This window comes from Denticeps clupeoides, chromosome 11 (assembly GCF_900700375.1).
Source record: "Denticeps clupeoides chromosome 11, fDenClu1.1, whole genome shotgun sequence".
Classification (NCBI taxonomy): Eukaryota; Metazoa; Chordata; class Actinopteri; order Clupeiformes; family Denticipitidae; genus Denticeps; species Denticeps clupeoides.
In genome coordinates, this window is record NC_041717.1 from 22,449,613 (window position 1) to 22,467,052 (window position 17,440).

Here is a 17,440-nt window from a genome sequence, read left to right on the forward strand (position 1 = left end):
ACTGTCCCTGTAACTACCGATTGTAAGTCGCTCTGGATAAGGGCGTCTGGTAAATGCGGTAAATGTAAAGTTGTCCATATGCTCCATAACAGTAATAACGATGAAGAACCGAGGTGAGCTCCAGAGGAGGAACAGGATCTTCTCGATGCGGCCCCACCCGAGGACGACTGCTCAGGAACACAGGGGACGGCTGCACATGATTTGGCTTCTTATTTGAAACCAAGTTCACTTTACGTGTTTGTTCTCGGCTGTGCAGTTGCTCCGGATAAAACGTAATTCCGGCAATAACGCGATGACAGAGTCAGGAAATCGGACCGATCCCGACCACGACGTTTCCCCACTCACAAGGGCCGCCTGCGACGCGGCGTTTTCCGCGTCCCGCTGTCTCCGGAGGACGCCGAGCTGCTCCTCCAGCTGGCCACAGCGCTCCAGGCCCCTCTGCCGCTGCGAGCCCACCTGCTGCTGCAGCCGCTCCCTCTCCTCCACCCAGCCCTCCTGCTGCAGGGTACAGACGGGGGGCAAAGGTCACGCTAGAAACCACAAAATGGTGACTTGTTTCAGTTTAAAGCGAAGTGATTGTCACAGCACAGTGATGACACGGTGACACGTGTCCTCTGTATTTAACCGTCACCCTTGGTGACAGTGGGCACCATGACAGGCGCCCGGGGAGCAGCGTGTGGGGACGGGACCGAGATCAAGGGGACCTCAGGGATTCGAACAGACAACCGTTCGATTACGTGGCCGCGTCCTTGACCGCTAGGCCACCGCTGCCCCATTGAAACTTCACGCGTCATACAGGGATGGACGAACGGGCAACGATTACATTTGGTCAGAGGTGCTCCCTACGGTGGCCGAGACGTGCGAATCAAATGAACCTTTTATCAACGTGCGACACTTTCACCAATTCACCAAAAAAAAAAAATGTGTACAAACACACGAAACACCTTCGCTGCTTGTAAACTTGTTTTGGTGATTTTGCTCATCTGAGTTGTGTGGGAACGGTGGCGCTACGTACCAGGGTCTGTACGTGCGCTTCGCTGTCCGCCAGCTGCCGCTCGGCGCTCCTCAGTTTCCGCGTGAACTCGTCCACCTGCTGCTCCAGGGACGAGATCTGTGGGGAGACGGGAGTAACTCTCCACACATTCACCACCACCGGGACATCTAACGCTTCAGGGGTCTTCAAATGGACCAGCAGCGTCATGATGGACACACAATGTCCACCATGACACTGGACGAAAACCTACTCTGCCCTGTCCAGGACCTACAAGCATGGACAGATGCTCTATACTACACTTTGGACTTGTCCACCTCTACAACTGTAGGACTTTTTCTCTTATTGGACAAATCATCCAATAACCAAACAAAAGGAAAAGAACAAAATATACATTACATACATACATACATACATAGATACTACACCAAAAAAAAAAACCCTACACCCCAACCCCTAAACCCCTAAACCCCCTATCCTTTCCAGTTTAACGAAATAAAGAACATCTCGTATCCAGTGAATTGGGCTGGGAGGTTTAGAGGACGTCCAGTTCGTCGTGATTAATCTTCTCGCCAGCGAGGTTGAAAAGGCCATCGCGTCCCTCTGATGAGCAGACAACGAAGGAGGTGAGGAGGAAACCCCAAACTATGCCCCAAGTGGGTTGGGCTCTACTGTTTCCCCCAAAAATTCAGATTTTGTGCTTCATAAGAAATCAATGTTGCTGTTGTCCTTGTGTCTACTGCTGCGCTCCATTTCTATCAAAAGCAGGTGACGTCCCCGAGCAACAGGCCTCAGCTCACTGTACTTTTACTCCACCCACCTGCGCGTCTGTCCTCTCCCTGTAGGCCTTGCTGGAGTCGTCTTTGTGTCTGAGGAGCATCTGGAGCTCGGCCACGCTGCCGTTCAGTCTGGATGTCTGATAGGGCGAAGAAGCGCGTCGATTAACGCGCCACAACCCCAGCAGGACGTGCCGGAGAAGAAGGTGACACCTACCTGGGCCTCCAAAGAGCTGACTGTGTCGGCGTGAGAGCTCCTCTCCTGCAGGAGCTCCACCCGAACCTCCTCCAGCCTCTGCTCCACAGAGGATTTCTGGCACACATAGAAAGGCTTTAATCAGACAGGCTGGTAGTAGCCTAGCGGGTAACACACTCGCCTATGAACCAGAAGACCCAGGTTCAAATCCCACTTACTACCATCATGTCCCTGAGCAGGACACTTAACCCTGAGTGTCTCCAGGGGGGGACTGTCCCTGTAACTACTGACTAAGTCGCTCTGGATAAGGGCGTCTGGTAAATGCCGTAAATGTAAATGGAGTGAGTGTGTGTGTGTGAGACACGGTGACATGTGCCCTCTGCATTTAACCATCACCCTTGGTGAGCAGCCACCTTGGTGGTTCGGGGACTCGAACTGGCAACCTTACGATTACGGGTCCGTTTCCTTTCCCGCTAGGCCACCAATGGCCTCCAGGAGCGCGAGTGTCCTTCACACCGCAACCAACCACAGTGCTGCCAAAGGTCCTTCTGGGATTCCGTGTCCCATCCACCAGTCCCTGCTGCACTAATGTGTGGGTATGTGTGGGTGTGGTCTAACCTCCTTCAGCAGCTCCTGCAGGTGCTCGTCCTGCGACAGGTTCCCCTCCAGTCGTCTCTCCAGAGAAGAAACCTTCTCCTGCAGCTCGGACAGCACACACTCCCTCTCCTCCTCCCTCACCGCCGCCTGCCGTGACGAGGAACGTACATGACAATGCCGCGTGCGTGTGTGTGTGTGTGTGAGAGAATCGAAGAGAAAGACGCACACCTTTTGTTTGTGTTGTTCATGCTCCAACTGGAGCTCCTCATGCTCTGTTTGCAGGGAGTTCAGAGAGGATTCCAGGTCCTGGGCTTTTTTCTGCGACTAAACATACACACTTCAGCACACCACAGACCACAAATCTCATGAGTTTTGTCGCTACGTTTATGTTATGGAGATATGACCATCAACCTGCTGTATCCGCTGGACTTTGATCACAGTGGCTTATGGTTCTAACAGTTTGAACTTTGAGACATCAGATATGGCTCTTGTGCAGCTTCAGGGATCTTCGGTAGTCCAACTGACCTGCTGAAAGTCCTCAGACACCTGCTGGATGAGCTCCTGAAGGTCCCGGCTCCTGGCCTCCAGCTCGCCGACCTTCTGCTCAGACTGGTCCCTTACACGCAGCAGATCCTGCCTGCCGGCACAGCAAGGCGGTGACACACCCACACACATACACTCAGTACCCAGCAGTGGAGAAGGTGGAGAACCTCACCTCTCTGCCTGCAGCTGCTCATTGATCCTGCAGTTTTCCTGATGCTCTCCATCGAGCCTGTGCAGCTTGGCCTGGGCTTCAGCCAGCGAGCTCCTGGCCGTCTGGAGCTGCCCTTCCTTCTGCTGGAGCTCACGCTCTCGCTGGCCCAGCTGCTCCTCTCTCCTTAACAGCTGCAGGAAATATCAAGTCCAGTTGTGGACAACATCCCTGCACACTGGCCAACACTTCAATTCACGATTCAGTTCATGTGCAGACTACAGACAAAACCACTTCTACCAAAACCTGCAATACCACGCCTGACCACTAGGTCTCAGTGTGACTGCTATGTACAGATAGGACTGGGAAAATAGGAGAACAAGTGATCCACACCCCACAAGATCACTTATATAGATCTATTATTATGGCCCGGCGATATGATAAACAGATCCCATAATGCAGTGCGCACTTTCCTGGCAAACTGAGCTTCAATGGCGCTTCCGTGGGGGTTCCACAGGACTCCATGCGGGGTCCTCTTTTATTGTCATTATACCAACTTCCTCTTGTAACTGAGCTATTTTTCGAAAACCTTTCATTTCTATGCAGATGACGGTCAAGTGTAACATGCGGTGCTCTATCCAACCTCTTCTCCACTGTCTGACTGATGTCAAGAGGTGGATGACCTTAAATGGTGGCCTGCCGGTTAAGGAAGCGGCCCTGTAATCAGAAGGTTGCCAGTTCGAATCCCGATCTGAGCAAAGCACCGTCCCCACACACTGCTCCCCGGGCGCCTGTCATGGCTGCCCACTGCTCACTCAGGTGTCATCTCTGTTTTAAAATTCTTATATTTGGTTTTTAAATGACTGAATGGCTCGGCTCCAGCCCATTTGTCAGACTTACACCTACTCCTACACCTACACTCCACCCCGTTCTCTCAGGTTTGTTGCCTTTGCAGTGGGCGCCTCACGAATGACCCGCCAATCAGCGTCAGGCAGGCGCCGTCAATCACTGGCTTTTAACCCGACCTTTGTTTAAATTGCTGCATGTTCTCTCTTTATTTTTACTGAACCTTCTGTTCCTGTGGGTCCTGTCCCTTGTAAATTAAAATTTAATTTTAACGTACAGCACTTAGGTCAGCTCCATTGTTGTTTTAAAGTGCTTTATAAATAAACACAGTATGGTATGATTGATTATTGTAACTTGGGTTCGAGGGGCTCACCATGTGTTTGACTTTTGCAAGCTCCTGCTGCTGGAAGCCCTCCAGCTCGTCCAGATCGTCCCTCTTCTGGAACAAACTCAAGCTCTGCTCCGTCATTTCAGCGAGCCGCGCAGACAGAGACGCCTTCTCCTGAGGAGGGAGAAGCAGCAGCTTCTACCAAATACACATAACGCTAAAATGCGCCGTGGTGCTGCTGCCGTAGATGAAGTTACCTGTTCCAGCGAGGCCATTTTCTCCATCCACTCCTACACACACGAAAGAAACTTCAGCGTTACGACGGAGTGGCACAAGCCCGACCTACCGGCAGATGCTGCAGACCCCGTCCACGCCTCACCTGGTCTTTCTTGTCCAGGGCTAAGGCCATGCCCTCAGCCATCTTGGCTCTGTTAGACTGGTAGGCCTCGTTCTGTTCCTGCAGCTTCCTCATGGATGCTGGGTAGAGACGGCACGTGTAAGACCGCTCCACCGCACCATTTACATTTACAGCATTTACCAGAGGCCCTTATCCAGACACGGGACAGTCCCCCCACCCTGGAGACACTCAGGGTTAAGTGTCCTGCTCAGGGACACGATGGTAGTAAGTGGGGTTTGAACCTGGGTCTTCTGGTTCGTAGGCGAGTGTGTAAGACACTAGGCCACTACCACCCTGTCCTCGGCATTTATAACCGACACCCAACGTTCCAGGCTGTATAAAAACATGATGTTCCACAGGAGATAAAGGGGTAACTGAACAGAGAACAAAACGACTCCAACCCTGGAGAGATCCTACAGGAGCGTCGTGGTGGACCGTATTTTAAGCTCCATCGGATTACGAACAGCTTGTTAGAAAAGGTAACAAGTAGTGACACGGGCTGATACCCCCACACATTAAGCCAATACTCCGTCAGTAACTATCACCAGCTCTGTCCAGGAAACAGGGATGGGATTCGTTTCGGCTTCAACCCTCCTGTTAAGCTGGGCGTCGTTTCTGACCCCCATTTTTCACCTCAGAAATGCAGCCATGTCTACCGAGCTTTTCCAGAAGATGATGCAAGTCCAAAATGAAGGTCAGTGTTTTACAAACTGAGTATTCACTATGGATCATGTGTTTTTTTATTATTTAAGACAACAGGAGAGTTCGTCTGCACTCCACTCTTCCGTGGCGGAGCAGCCACGCAGAACTCGGCCCATCCCTGTAAAATGGTGCCATGGCAGGGTGCGAGTTGTGGGCGGGATGGAAGGAGGAGGGAGGGGGGGCGGGGTAAATGCAAATGAGATCGAGGGAGCGAGGGGGGGGGGGGGGGGGTACGGGAGGGGGGAAACGGGGGGGGGTACGTACAATCCTGATGCTTTTCTAACGCAACCTCAAGCTTGTCCTTGGTCTTCTGCAGTAGCCGAAGCTGTTCTGCGTAGTCTAAGGGTGGGGAAGGGAGGGTGGAGTGTCAGGGTGGGCCCATACCACACACACACACACACACAAAACACACACACACACACACACACACACAAAGTGAAAGTTGACACGAAAGGAGGAAGGACAAACACAGGAGAAAACAAAGGGACACATGAATTGAGTAGATAAATAAATGGAGGGGAGTAACAATGACGTTTTATTTTTTTAAGAGGCTGCATTTTCCTGAACCCGTTCAGAGCACAGTGATGGACGTTTCTGTCCTTTAAAATAATAGAAGTGTGGATTTCACTTGGACCAATCAGCAGCCAGGAGGGGGTGGAGGGGGCGTGGCTGTTCTGTTACCTGAGAGTTTGGCCTCCAGCTTGCGAATCTGATCGTTCCTCCGCAGGATCTGTGAGGAGAGATCATCTCCTCTCGAGCTGCTGCCATCTGAGGCCTACACACACACACACACACACACACAGAGAGACTCATTTATAAAACCAAACTAACCGACTAGTCAAAGTAAATTAATCAATTATCAAAACAATTGCCCTAATCAGTACAAACACACAGTGTTGTCAGATGAATGAATCAATTCATCATCATCATCATCACTGTAGGCGACTAATCGAACATAATCGGAAGTGTCCACTAGGCTACTAGCGCCCTAAATACGAACAGTTATGGTTGGAGTGGTAGAAGCCTAGCAGCTAACTCACCTACGAACCAGCAGGCCCGGGTTCAAACCCCACCTACTACCACCGTGGGCCCTGGGTGTGTCCAGGGGGACTGTCCCCGTCTGGGTAAGGCCGTAAATGGAAGTAATCGATACTGAAGAAGCCTTACTGAGGGAAATCGACGCGAGAGGAAATGATTATGCGGCATTAATACGATGAGGTGATTTTACGTAAGCGATTCAGAACCAAGCTGCTGGTACGAGCCTCCAGTCCAACAGCAGGTTCAATAATTCAGATACCACAGGTAACCGGAACCTTGCAGCCTGCCGGAGGTCGGATCCACTTTCCTGACGGGCCGAACCTTCTCGTATATGAATTATTTGAGAAGTGTGTGCGCGCGTGTTTGTGCTGGTGAGAAGGTGTGTTCTTGTTGGTACGGTAAACTGAGCGCCGAGGTTCTGGTTACTCTGGTTTCGTGACATCCTCGCTCAGACCAGGATCGGGCTTTTCCTCCAGATATTCCTGGTTTATACACCGTACACGATAACCAGCGTAAAACCAGAGTAAATATTACCACAACGCCGGTACTGTTATCTGCGGTGCAACGTCCGTATTCATCAGTCTGTGCTTACAGATATGCCGACATTGTGGTATTATGGGGGACCTTCTTCTGCTCGTGGATTTGTGTGGGTGTCACGGGTGGCGAGACTCACGAAATCGTCCCCCGAATCCGCGCCCACGGACGTGATGGACTCCTTGCTCATGAGCGCGGCATCCGTCCACCGGTGCGGGGAGTGCTGGTGCTGGTGGTGCTGGCCGCTTCTTCTGCGATCTTCTTCTTCAGCTTGGCGAACATCTCTCAGCAGCAGCGTGCCGGGGTCGGCCCGGGCCGAGGTCCAGCTTAAAGTCCCTCCGTCCTGCCCTCGAAGTCCCCCCGTCCTGCCATCGTCCCCGTCACCTTCAATCAGAACAGAATCACCTGGTGCGGACTGCGCGGACATTAACACCTTATCTACGTCATTACACAGCAACAAAACACGCTGGTGACGTCAACGTTCATCAGAGGAGGAGGAGAGATGTCGTCATCATCATCACAACAACACAGACAGAGAGACAGACAGACAGGTGACCTTATCGTCACGTCACCCATCAGCGGACTTGGTGCAACGTCACCAGGCGGTGGGGCGTTACCGTCAACCGACAAGAACCGAGCCCGCCTCGGCGCTGCCGCGGAGCTAATCAGGCTAATCGGCGGCGGAGGCTAGTGGCGTGGCCCCTACCGTGAGAGCTCCGGGGCGGGCGAGAGTGGCGCCGTCCGCGGCCCTCCGACGCGCTACGACCGCGCAGAACTCTCCCACGGTCCCGGCGGACCCGCGTGTCCGCGCTTCGTTGCCTTTTCCGCGGCCAAGCGCGGCACTTCACCAACTTCCGCACGTCACCTCCGCGTTCACAGCTGACTGGTGACGTAGCAGGAACCGCGGTGACGTGGCGGCCTGCGGGATGCTGATTGGTCAGTGGGGGCGGGGCGGGGCTGAAGCCTGAATGGGCGAAATCAGAGCGTCTATCTATCTATCTATCTATCTATCTATCTATCTATCTATCTATCTATCTATCTATCTATCTATCTATCTATATATATATATATATATACAGGACAGGACATAATTTCGTTGATATTCGAAAAGAAATAAATCAAAAGTGACTGCAGAAGTGGAATGTAACAACATACCATTTCATATACAATAATATACAATATGAAATAGCTACTGCAGACTATAAAATGTTTGTTCGAAGCATTTTCTAACGTTTTCTTGTAATTTTTATCTGAGTTGCCAGTGGTGGGATACACTTCCCAACATTATTCCAACACTCGATCTTGTGCCATGTTGCAGGGGAGATAAATAAAGAAATAAGGACCACCTGTGACCAGCCTGACCATGCCGATTGGCAAATCAGACGCCAGTGCGTCGGCCCCGCCCTCCTGTGCGATTGGTCCAGGTTCCCGTCACTCAGCGCACCGGCCCCGCCCCCCAGTGCGATTGGCCCGCCGGCCCGTCACTCAGCGCGCCGGTCCCCGTCACGGGAGGTGGAATCGGACCAAACACCTTGCAGAGGCGCCGCGGCCATTCAGAAAAGAGAGGTCGGCCTCCGCAGACATGGTGGAGTAGGACGCGTCTCCGGCGCACTCGGGAGTATCTTTTCTTTTTACACCACCGTCGCTAATCTTTTTATTTCCTGGAACGCGGAGGAGGAGAGCCCTTGATGGAGAGCTGAGGCGGACATGCGCCGCCTGCCCTGCATGATGTTCGCATCCCCGGCGCTGCAGCTCATCCTGTTCATCGCGCCGCGCGTCATCTCCACCGATGTCCCCTTCCCCGGGCCGACGGACAGCTTCCAAGGTGAGGCCACCTGAGAACCTCTGCACGCATGGATGGATGGATGGATGGATGGATGGAGGCGGTAACCACAGCTCTGCACCTCTCAGCAAGGTGCACGGTGTTATACTGTGCCTTCACATCATATTTCATTCTAATATTTTCAATCCAAATAGATCTTATTTGAACATATTTTTTTAATCATGACTGCCCTGGCCCTCCGGGCAATAAAATGAAAGTAAAAATGGTAGGCAGGACTTGTGTGGCATCATGACACCCCAGCGCAGAAAATTGCCCGGTTGACCCAAGCTCTCTCTCCAGCCGAATCAGGAGGATGGAAGCCTGAAGGACCGGGCTTGGTCACCCTGGGTGCCCTCTGACCTGTGAAGGGCATTAGGGCCGGCCTGTGGTGCTGATCGTAAACGGTGACCCCAGACTCTCCCCGGAAAGATCTCCTCCTAACCCCGTTTGCACAGATTTATGTTTTTGTCGGTCAGTCTGGGGAGGGGGTTCTTAAGCTGCTTAGAGCTCATGGATTATGGGTAATGCTGTTGTAATGGAGGATTATGGGTTGTGTAGTCTTCCTAAAAAGGCTGGCCTGCTGAGATGCAGGTGACCTCGGCGCGTGGACTGGTTCCAGTATAACGTTTTTTGTTTTCAACATAAACTCACTGAACTCCGAACCGTCCCGACGATTTATGCACAGGAACTCCATCAAGCCTCCATCAAGTCGCTGAGCTGATTTTTCACCAGAAGACACTAATCTTGTTAAACCAGATTGAAAAAAAAAAACAACAAAAGAGGGATCTGGGGCTGTGCGGTTTTCACCACGGTAAAATGTGTTGGATTTGAGTATATTTCTGACATTGTTTTACTGACGTGATCATGCCTCATGAATAACTGAATATATGTTGGAACCTGGAACAATGGAACCCTGTAATATTTAATCTATTTACCACCCAGTTTTGGAGTGACTTACAATCAGTAGTTACAGGGACAGTCCCCCCGTGGAGACACTCAGGGTTAATTGTCTTGCTCAGGGACACTATGGTAGTAAGTGGGATTTGAACCTGGGTCTTCTGGGTAGCCTAGCGGGTAACACACTCGCCTATGAACCAGAAGTCCCAGGTTCAAATCCCACTTACTACCATCGTGTTCCTGAGCAGGACACTTAACCCTAAATTGCTCCAGGGAGACTGTCCCTGTAACTACTGATTGTATGATGAGGATGGATGAGGGCGTCTGGTAAACGCCGTAAATGTTAAATGTAAAGTGGCCAAAAGCTCCGTACTTGTGAGCAGCGGCTATTTCAATATGTAGACCGCAGAAGCCCCGCCCCCTGCCGTAAATGCAGAAGGGATGTGTGGATTTAGTTCCATCACCCTCCATCTACACACGTTTATTACTGCGCTTAAACGTCTTACATCTGATGGACATTTTTAACCTACATTGATAACCTACATCTGTGGCGCGTAATCTGGGTCCTTTTACAGAACTCCGTTAACTGCAGCGGCGAGGGCGTCCAGGACCCCGAGGACTGTGACCCGGCCACCGGCCAGTGCTCCTGCCTGCCGGGCTACGCCGGCCTGCAGTGTGAGGAGTGCGAGGAGGCGCACTTCACCACCAACGGCACCAGCGGCTGCCTGCCCTGCGGCTGCGACTCCTTGGGGCGGAGCACCAGTTCTGTGACAGGTGAGGGGCGATAGAACAGATCTTTTAACAATACACGGAACACGGCCATTATTATATAGCGGGGGGGGACACAGCAAGGAGACATTCCTACCGATAATCACAGATGAAAAGTTCGAATCCCGATCTGCCAAGGCGCCACCGAGGTCCCCTTGATGAAGGTCCCGTCCCCACACGCTGGTCCCCGGGCGCCTGTCATGGTGCCCACTGCTCACCAAGGGTGACGGTTAAATACAGAGGACGCGGGTGCCGTGCTGCAGTATCTCACAATGACAATCACGTCACTTTCAAGAGAATCATGGTAATCATGCAAACATGGAACTCTGGTCAATCGTACAAGATTATGAAATGCGGTTTTTGTTGCAATCTTGATAAAATTGAAACTCTATAATATTCGCGAATAAATCGCACATTTGGTGCATCATTACATCCCTATTATATAGCTTATAAAAGGCTTCTGTCTTAATATACGTAACAAGTTAATACATTTCTGTAGCTTTTTAATTCCATTCTTACATGAACTGATTCAGGTTGAAGAAGATTCTAGAAACGTGATAATTGGCACAATATCATAGTCCTAACGGTGCAATAACAGCGCCAGTCTGAAACAGGAGCTGCTGCTGCTGATATCCAAACGCTGGTAAATGAAGTCAGCGCCATAAACACAGAGAGTCAACATGCGGAGGTCACGGGGTCACCTGACGCCTCGGGCTACCTGGACACACACACTCACAGTCCAGTACTGCAGTCACATGGTTTGATCCGATCTCGGCACCTTCAGGCCTTGCTATGAAGATTTCCCCCGGCATACTGAGCGTGGGCGTGGCTGCTTCCGGTGGGGCGGGGACTCGCCATGGGGGTTAAGGGTCGTGAAATCGAGGTGTCGAGGTGAAGATGCTGATTGCCACGGGGCACGTGGGGCCTGGTCGGGTTTCAGCGAGAGGGGAAAGGGCGGTGAGAGACCAGTCGTGCTTTCGGGGGGGTTTCATTTCAGGGGTTGCATGTGGTTGCAAGCTTGTTCCTTAATGACAAGGACATTGTCCCGAAAATTCTTAATATACATCAAAACAATACATTTTGCACAATAAAACACACAATCTGATAATGCATTCCAAAATGAGGCAAGAGTTGGTCTAATTTTAACAAGCTTTCATGCACCGGGGGTCTGGATATGACGGCGATCTTCAGGGGATTAAGCCATCAGAGCCTCCACCGACCTCCTCCGTACATGAGCAGCTGTTTGAAAGTGAGACATGACCCGGGGACCTCAGTTTCTAATGACGTCAGGGTTGTTGTTCACTGTTTATATTTGAATAAATGTTTTGAAATGCAACATTAATAATAAATGTTAATAGAAAGGCATTAGACATAAATGATTGTTCTACAAACCAGGTCTATAGTTACATCAAATGTTTACAATTACAAATGTTATTTAATTGAATCTTGACAATCGAGGCCTTGAATGGAATCTTTGTATTGTTCTCCTTCAAAGTGATTGTAACCTTTTTCAAAAGAAAACGACTGTGACTGAGTTGATAAACACTGAAAACTGACATTTACTTATTCACTGTCGGTTTGTATTGCAGTAGAACAATAAGTCAGTTTTGTACCTTCCGTCACTGCAGTGAAATTAGACATTTTGTTCTGAAAAGTTACTCGTGGTGACAGGCAGCCATCTTGGAAGAGAACAATTAAAACATTTCTTCTGCTCATTTTAGCCATGTAGAAAATTTATGGCATGCATCGTGATGAATCGACATCGAGGCACTGATAATCGCAATCGAATCGAATCGCTGATTAGTATGTAGCTTCCAGGAAACCTGATGCAAGCTCGTTCACGTCAACATGCCAACGAACAGGGACTAGGGGACAATGATGTCACCATGGTGACACATTACGGATGAGAGGCTGGGAGAAATGGACTTCTGCTGAATTCTGCCTGGTTGGAAAGGAGAAGGACATTTTTTTTGTCTGTGGCATATTCTTGACATAACGACATGTGAACAAAATGCATATGTGTTACCACTGTAAATGTATTTTAATATTCATTTTGCAAAGAAAGCAGAATTCCTACAGAGTGGTGAATCGCCGTGACCCTCTTTTCAGACCCGCTCTCTCCCCCAAGTAGCAAATCTGATTAGCCAGACCTCAGACCCTCACTGTAGTGTGTAGTTTTACAGCCAAGCATAGCGTGGTAATAGATGATTTGTCCGGTGTTCAGGACGTTGGTGGTTGAGCTGGGCGTTCGTGGTAATAGATGATTTGTCCGGTGTTCAGGACGTGGTGGTTGAGCTGGGCGTTCGTGGTAATAGATGATTTGTCCGGTGTTCAGGACGTGGTGGTTGAGCTGGGCGTGCGTGGTAATAGATGATTTGTCCGGTGTTCAGGACGTGGTGGTTGAGCTGGGCGTTCGTGGTAATAGATTATTTGTCCGGTGTTCAGGACGTTGGTGGTTGAGCTGGTAATAGATGATTTGTCCGGTGTTCAGGACGTTGATGGTTGAGCTGGTAATAGATGATTTGTCCGGTGTTCAGGACATTGGAGGTTGAGCTGGTAATAGACGATTTGTCCGGTGTTCAGGACGTTGGTGGTTGAGCTGGGCGTTCGTGGTAATAGATGATTTGTCCGGTGTTCAGGACGTTGGTGGTTGAGCTGGTAATAGATGATTTGTCCGGTGTTCCAGATGTTGGTGGTTGAGCTGGTAATAGATGATTTGTCCGGTGTTCAGGACATTGGAGGTTGAGCTGGTAATAGACGATTTGTCCGGTGTTCAGGACGTTGATGGTTGAGCTGGTAATAGATGATTTGTCCGGTGTTCAGGACATTGGAGGTTGAGCTGGTAATAGACGATTTGTCCGGTGTTCAGGACGTTGGTGGTTCAGCTGGGCGTTCGTGGTAATAGATGATTTGTCCGGTGTTCAGGACGTGGTGGTTGAGCTGGGCGTTCGTGGTAATAGATGATTTGTCCGGTGTTCAGGACGTTGGTGGTTGAGCTGGTAATAGATGATTTGTCCGGTGTTCCAGATGTTGGTGGTTGAGCTGGTAATAGATGATTTGTCCGGTGTTCAGGACATTGGAGGTTGAGCTGGTAATAGACGATTTGTCCGGTGTTCAGGACGTTGGTGGTTGAGCTGGTAATAGATGATTTGTCCGGTGTTCAGGACGTGGTGGTTGAGCTGGGCGTTCGTGGTAATAGATGATTTGTCCGGTGTTCAGGACGTGGTGGTTGAGCTGGGCGTTCGTGGTAATAGATGATTTGTCCGGTGTTCAGGACGTTGGTGGTTGAGCTGGTAATAGATGATTTGTCCGGTGTTCCAGATGTTGGTGGTTGAGCTGGTAATAGATGATTTGTCCGGTGTTCAGGACATTGGAGGTTGAGCTGGTAATAGACGATTTGTCCGGTGTTCAGGACATTGGAGGTTGAGCTGGTAATAGACGATTTGTCCGGTGTTCAGGACGTTGATGGTTGAGCTGGTAATAGATGATTTGTCCGGTGTTCAGGACATTGGAGGTTGAGCTGGTAATAGACGATTTGTCCGGTGTTCAGGACATTGGAGGTTGAGCTGGTAATAGACGATTTGTCCGGTGTTCAGGACGTTGGTGGTTCAGCTGGGCGTTCGTGGTAATAGATGATTTGTCCGGTGTTCAGGACGTTGGTGGTTCAGCTGGGCGTTCGTGGTAATAGATGATTTGTGGTTGTGGTTGAGCTGGTAATAGACGATTTGTCCGGTGTTCAGGACTTGGTAATAGATGATTGTGATTGAGCTGGGCGTTCGTGTAATAGATGATTTGTCCGGTGTTCAGGACGTTGGTGGTTGAGCTGGTAATAGATGATTTGTCCGGTGTTCCAGATGTTGGTGTTGAGCTGGTAATAGATGATTTGTCGGTGTTCAGGACATTGGAGGTTGAGCTGGTAATAGAGACGATTTGTCCGGTGTTCAGGACATTGGAGGTTAGCTGGTAATAGACGATTTGTCCGGTGTTCAGGACGTTGATGGTTGAGCTGGTAATAGATGATTTGTCCGGTGTTCAGGACATTGGAGGTTGAGCTGGTAATAGACGATTTGTCCGGTGTTCAGGACATTGGAGGTTGAGCTGGTAATAGACGATTTGTCCGGTGTTCAGGACGTTGGTGGTTCAGCTGGGCGTTCGTGGTAATAGATGATTTGTCGGTGTTCAGGACGTTGGTAATAGATGATTTGTGATTGAGCTGGGCGTTCGTGGTAATAGATGATTTGTCCGGTGTTCAGGACGTTGGTGGTTCAGCTGGGCGTTCGTGGTAATAGATGATTTGTGTTGTGGTTGAGCTGGTAATAGATGATTGTCCGGTGTTCAGGACGTTGGTGGTTGAGCTGGTAATAGATGATTTGTCCGGTGTTCAGGACGTTGGTGGTTGAGCTGGGCGTTTGTGGTAATAGATGATTTGCCCGGTGTTCAGGACGTTGATGGTTGAGCTGGTAATAGATGATTTGTCCGGTGTTCAGGACGTTGGTGGTTGAGCTGGGCGTTGTGGTAATAGATGATTTGCCCGGTGTTCAGGACGTTGATGGTTGAGCTGGTAATAGATGATTTGTCTGGTGTTCAGGACGTGGTGGTTGAGCTGGTAATAGATGATTTGTCCGGTGTTCAGGACGTTGGTGGTTGAGCTGGGCGTTTGTGGTAATAGATGATTTGTCCGGTGTTCAGGACGTTTGGTGTTAGAAATAACTCACATGAAAAGCTGAAACCTACCAAATGATGTTTATTGCATTGAAATGAATTAGTTTCACTGAAAAAAGATTTATCATTTAATCAAGACAGAAAGGTCAAATTTTGGTATTTTTGCCGGTACAGAAACGGAACAAATTTCCTGCAAATATAAAAGGTAGCTCAGATTTGTTGATGTTGCCTCTCCCGCACACCCCCATACTGGATGGAACCCCAGACCATGATTTTTCCACCACCAAACCGCAGTGTTTTCTGGGTGAAGCTCTGATCCATGCGAGCTCCAGTAGGTCTCCTGCAATATTTGCACCGACTGTGGTGTAATTCAACAGAAGATTCATCTGAAAAATCCACCTTCTGCCACTTTTCCATCCTTTTAGCAGGCCGTGGGCCTTGGCAAATGCCACATGGTTTTTCACGGTTGTTAGTGGTGGCTTCTGGCCACTTATTCCACCATGGAGACCATTTCGAGACTGTTCTGGTTGACACCGGGACTTCAGGTGACCAGGTCTCGTGGAGCTCTGCTGCAGTGGGAAATGGGCTGGCCTTGGATTTTCGAGCCAACATACGGTCCTCTCGTCTTGCAGTTACCTTGCGGGGTCTTCCTGGGCTTGTCAAAAACGTCCCCAGTCTCTTCAAATCTTTTTTTTTTTTAATCCTCTGTACTTGACGCTGAGACACATTGAAGGTGTCTGCCACATCAGCAGTGGATCTGGTCTTCAGCCTCTTGATAATCAACACTTTAGTCTCAGGTGAACGTGAGGCATGTTTGCAGAGGTCTAGTTGCAGTTGATGTGAAGCTCTAGTGGGGTTCTGGGCTTCTTTTTACACACACCTGAGACCTCATTGATCCATTATTAGTCACAGTGAAGCTCATATGACAAGGACACAACACATATGTCTTAACTTAAAAAAATTGACTAGAAAAAGTTTTAGGTTATTATACATATAAGATTATCTTAAATATAAGTATAAACCAATGTGAAAATATGAAGCCATTCAGGGCTATGGTTTATTAATTTATTATAATGTAATCTGGAGGTATTAAAAATCACTCTTTAATGAAGTGTGTGGGTGGAATGCTGATGGATCTGTACATCCACGGCCTCGACCGTCTTTGCCAGTTCAACTCAACACGCCTGATACGAGTATTCCATCCGTGGCCGTCGAGAAGCGCGGCAGTAGTTTCCTGAAGCTTTGGTTGCCGCGGCGACCGCAGGCGGCATCGCCATGGCAGCGGAGGAGGGCCCGGCCGTTGTGTAACACTGACCTAGTTAGCATGCAGCCGGCCCCCCCGGGACGGTGAAAGATTCATGAGGCCCCCGCCTCGCCAGGAGGGCGTTGTGTAATGCTCGTTCTCGTCTCGCGTGGACTCGCCATTCGTTCAGCCTGCGTGCGTCCCCAACACAGAGTGCAAATGCAGCGCTGTCATGAATATAAGACTCCCGGCCCGCCGGTCTACTCAACATCTAGTCGTGGGAGGATGGATTTTACCCTTTTAGATCTAATCTGTAGCACGAACAAGTGACAGGTAGACGCAACTTGAATGTAGGACGGTCCTGCACGATCATGTGAATTAGGGGCAGGAGTTGCAGGATGACGGAGGAGGAGCCGTGCTTGTTACTACGGTTTTTCCGTGTGACGAAGGATTATTATTTTGTGAAATTCGTTCCATCACGGAATCCTGCAGCCGCCGCTCGCCGCCTCCTCGTGTTTGTGAGTGAAAGCCTGGGAGGGTTGTATGTCACCGTCCTGTCCCATCATGCCTCACTTCCCAGACTGTCGTCATGGCAACACGGGTCCATGGGTCCATGCACACGCACGTACATGCTAACCACAAAATGGTCACCAGTTGTTGTTGCCCGTGCATGCAGACACGCACGCACACACACACACACACACACACACACACACACGCGCATTTATTCAGTGTTGATGTTTGATTGTAGCTGCTGCACGTTCCTTTTTGATGAAGAGCCCCGGAAACACACACACACACACACACCAACACACCACACCCAGACTGTATATTCAGATTGGGGGCCGTATCGATTAGTGGAAGCTCTACGTCCTCCGGGGATAAAGAACGCGCCCGCCACGCCTTTTCTAATTGATGCTCAGTTCCGCTGCCACGGCAGGATCAGTACGGC

General features: G+C 50.1%; 1 protein-coding gene and 1 pseudogene across 1 annotated transcript; both read right to left on the reverse strand.

Annotated features, from left to right (window-relative positions):
* LOC114799990 (golgin subfamily A member 1-like) overlaps positions 1–17,440 on the reverse strand; it is a 33,295-nt pseudogene that overhangs the window by 6,727 nt on the left and 9,128 nt on the right.
* LOC114799991 (golgin subfamily A member 1-like) lies at positions 2,657–7,970 on the reverse strand. Its single transcript, XM_028997024.1, is given in 11 exon segments — positions 2,657–2,707; positions 2,789–3,197; positions 3,276–3,445; positions 4,471–4,599; positions 4,683–4,715; positions 4,805–4,902; positions 5,789–5,863; positions 6,206–6,299; positions 7,236–7,285; positions 7,288–7,480; positions 7,803–7,970. Coding segments are annotated over 9 exon segments (879 nt in total). The 5' UTR covers positions 7,379–7,480; positions 7,803–7,970; the 3' UTR covers positions 2,657–2,707; positions 2,789–3,058.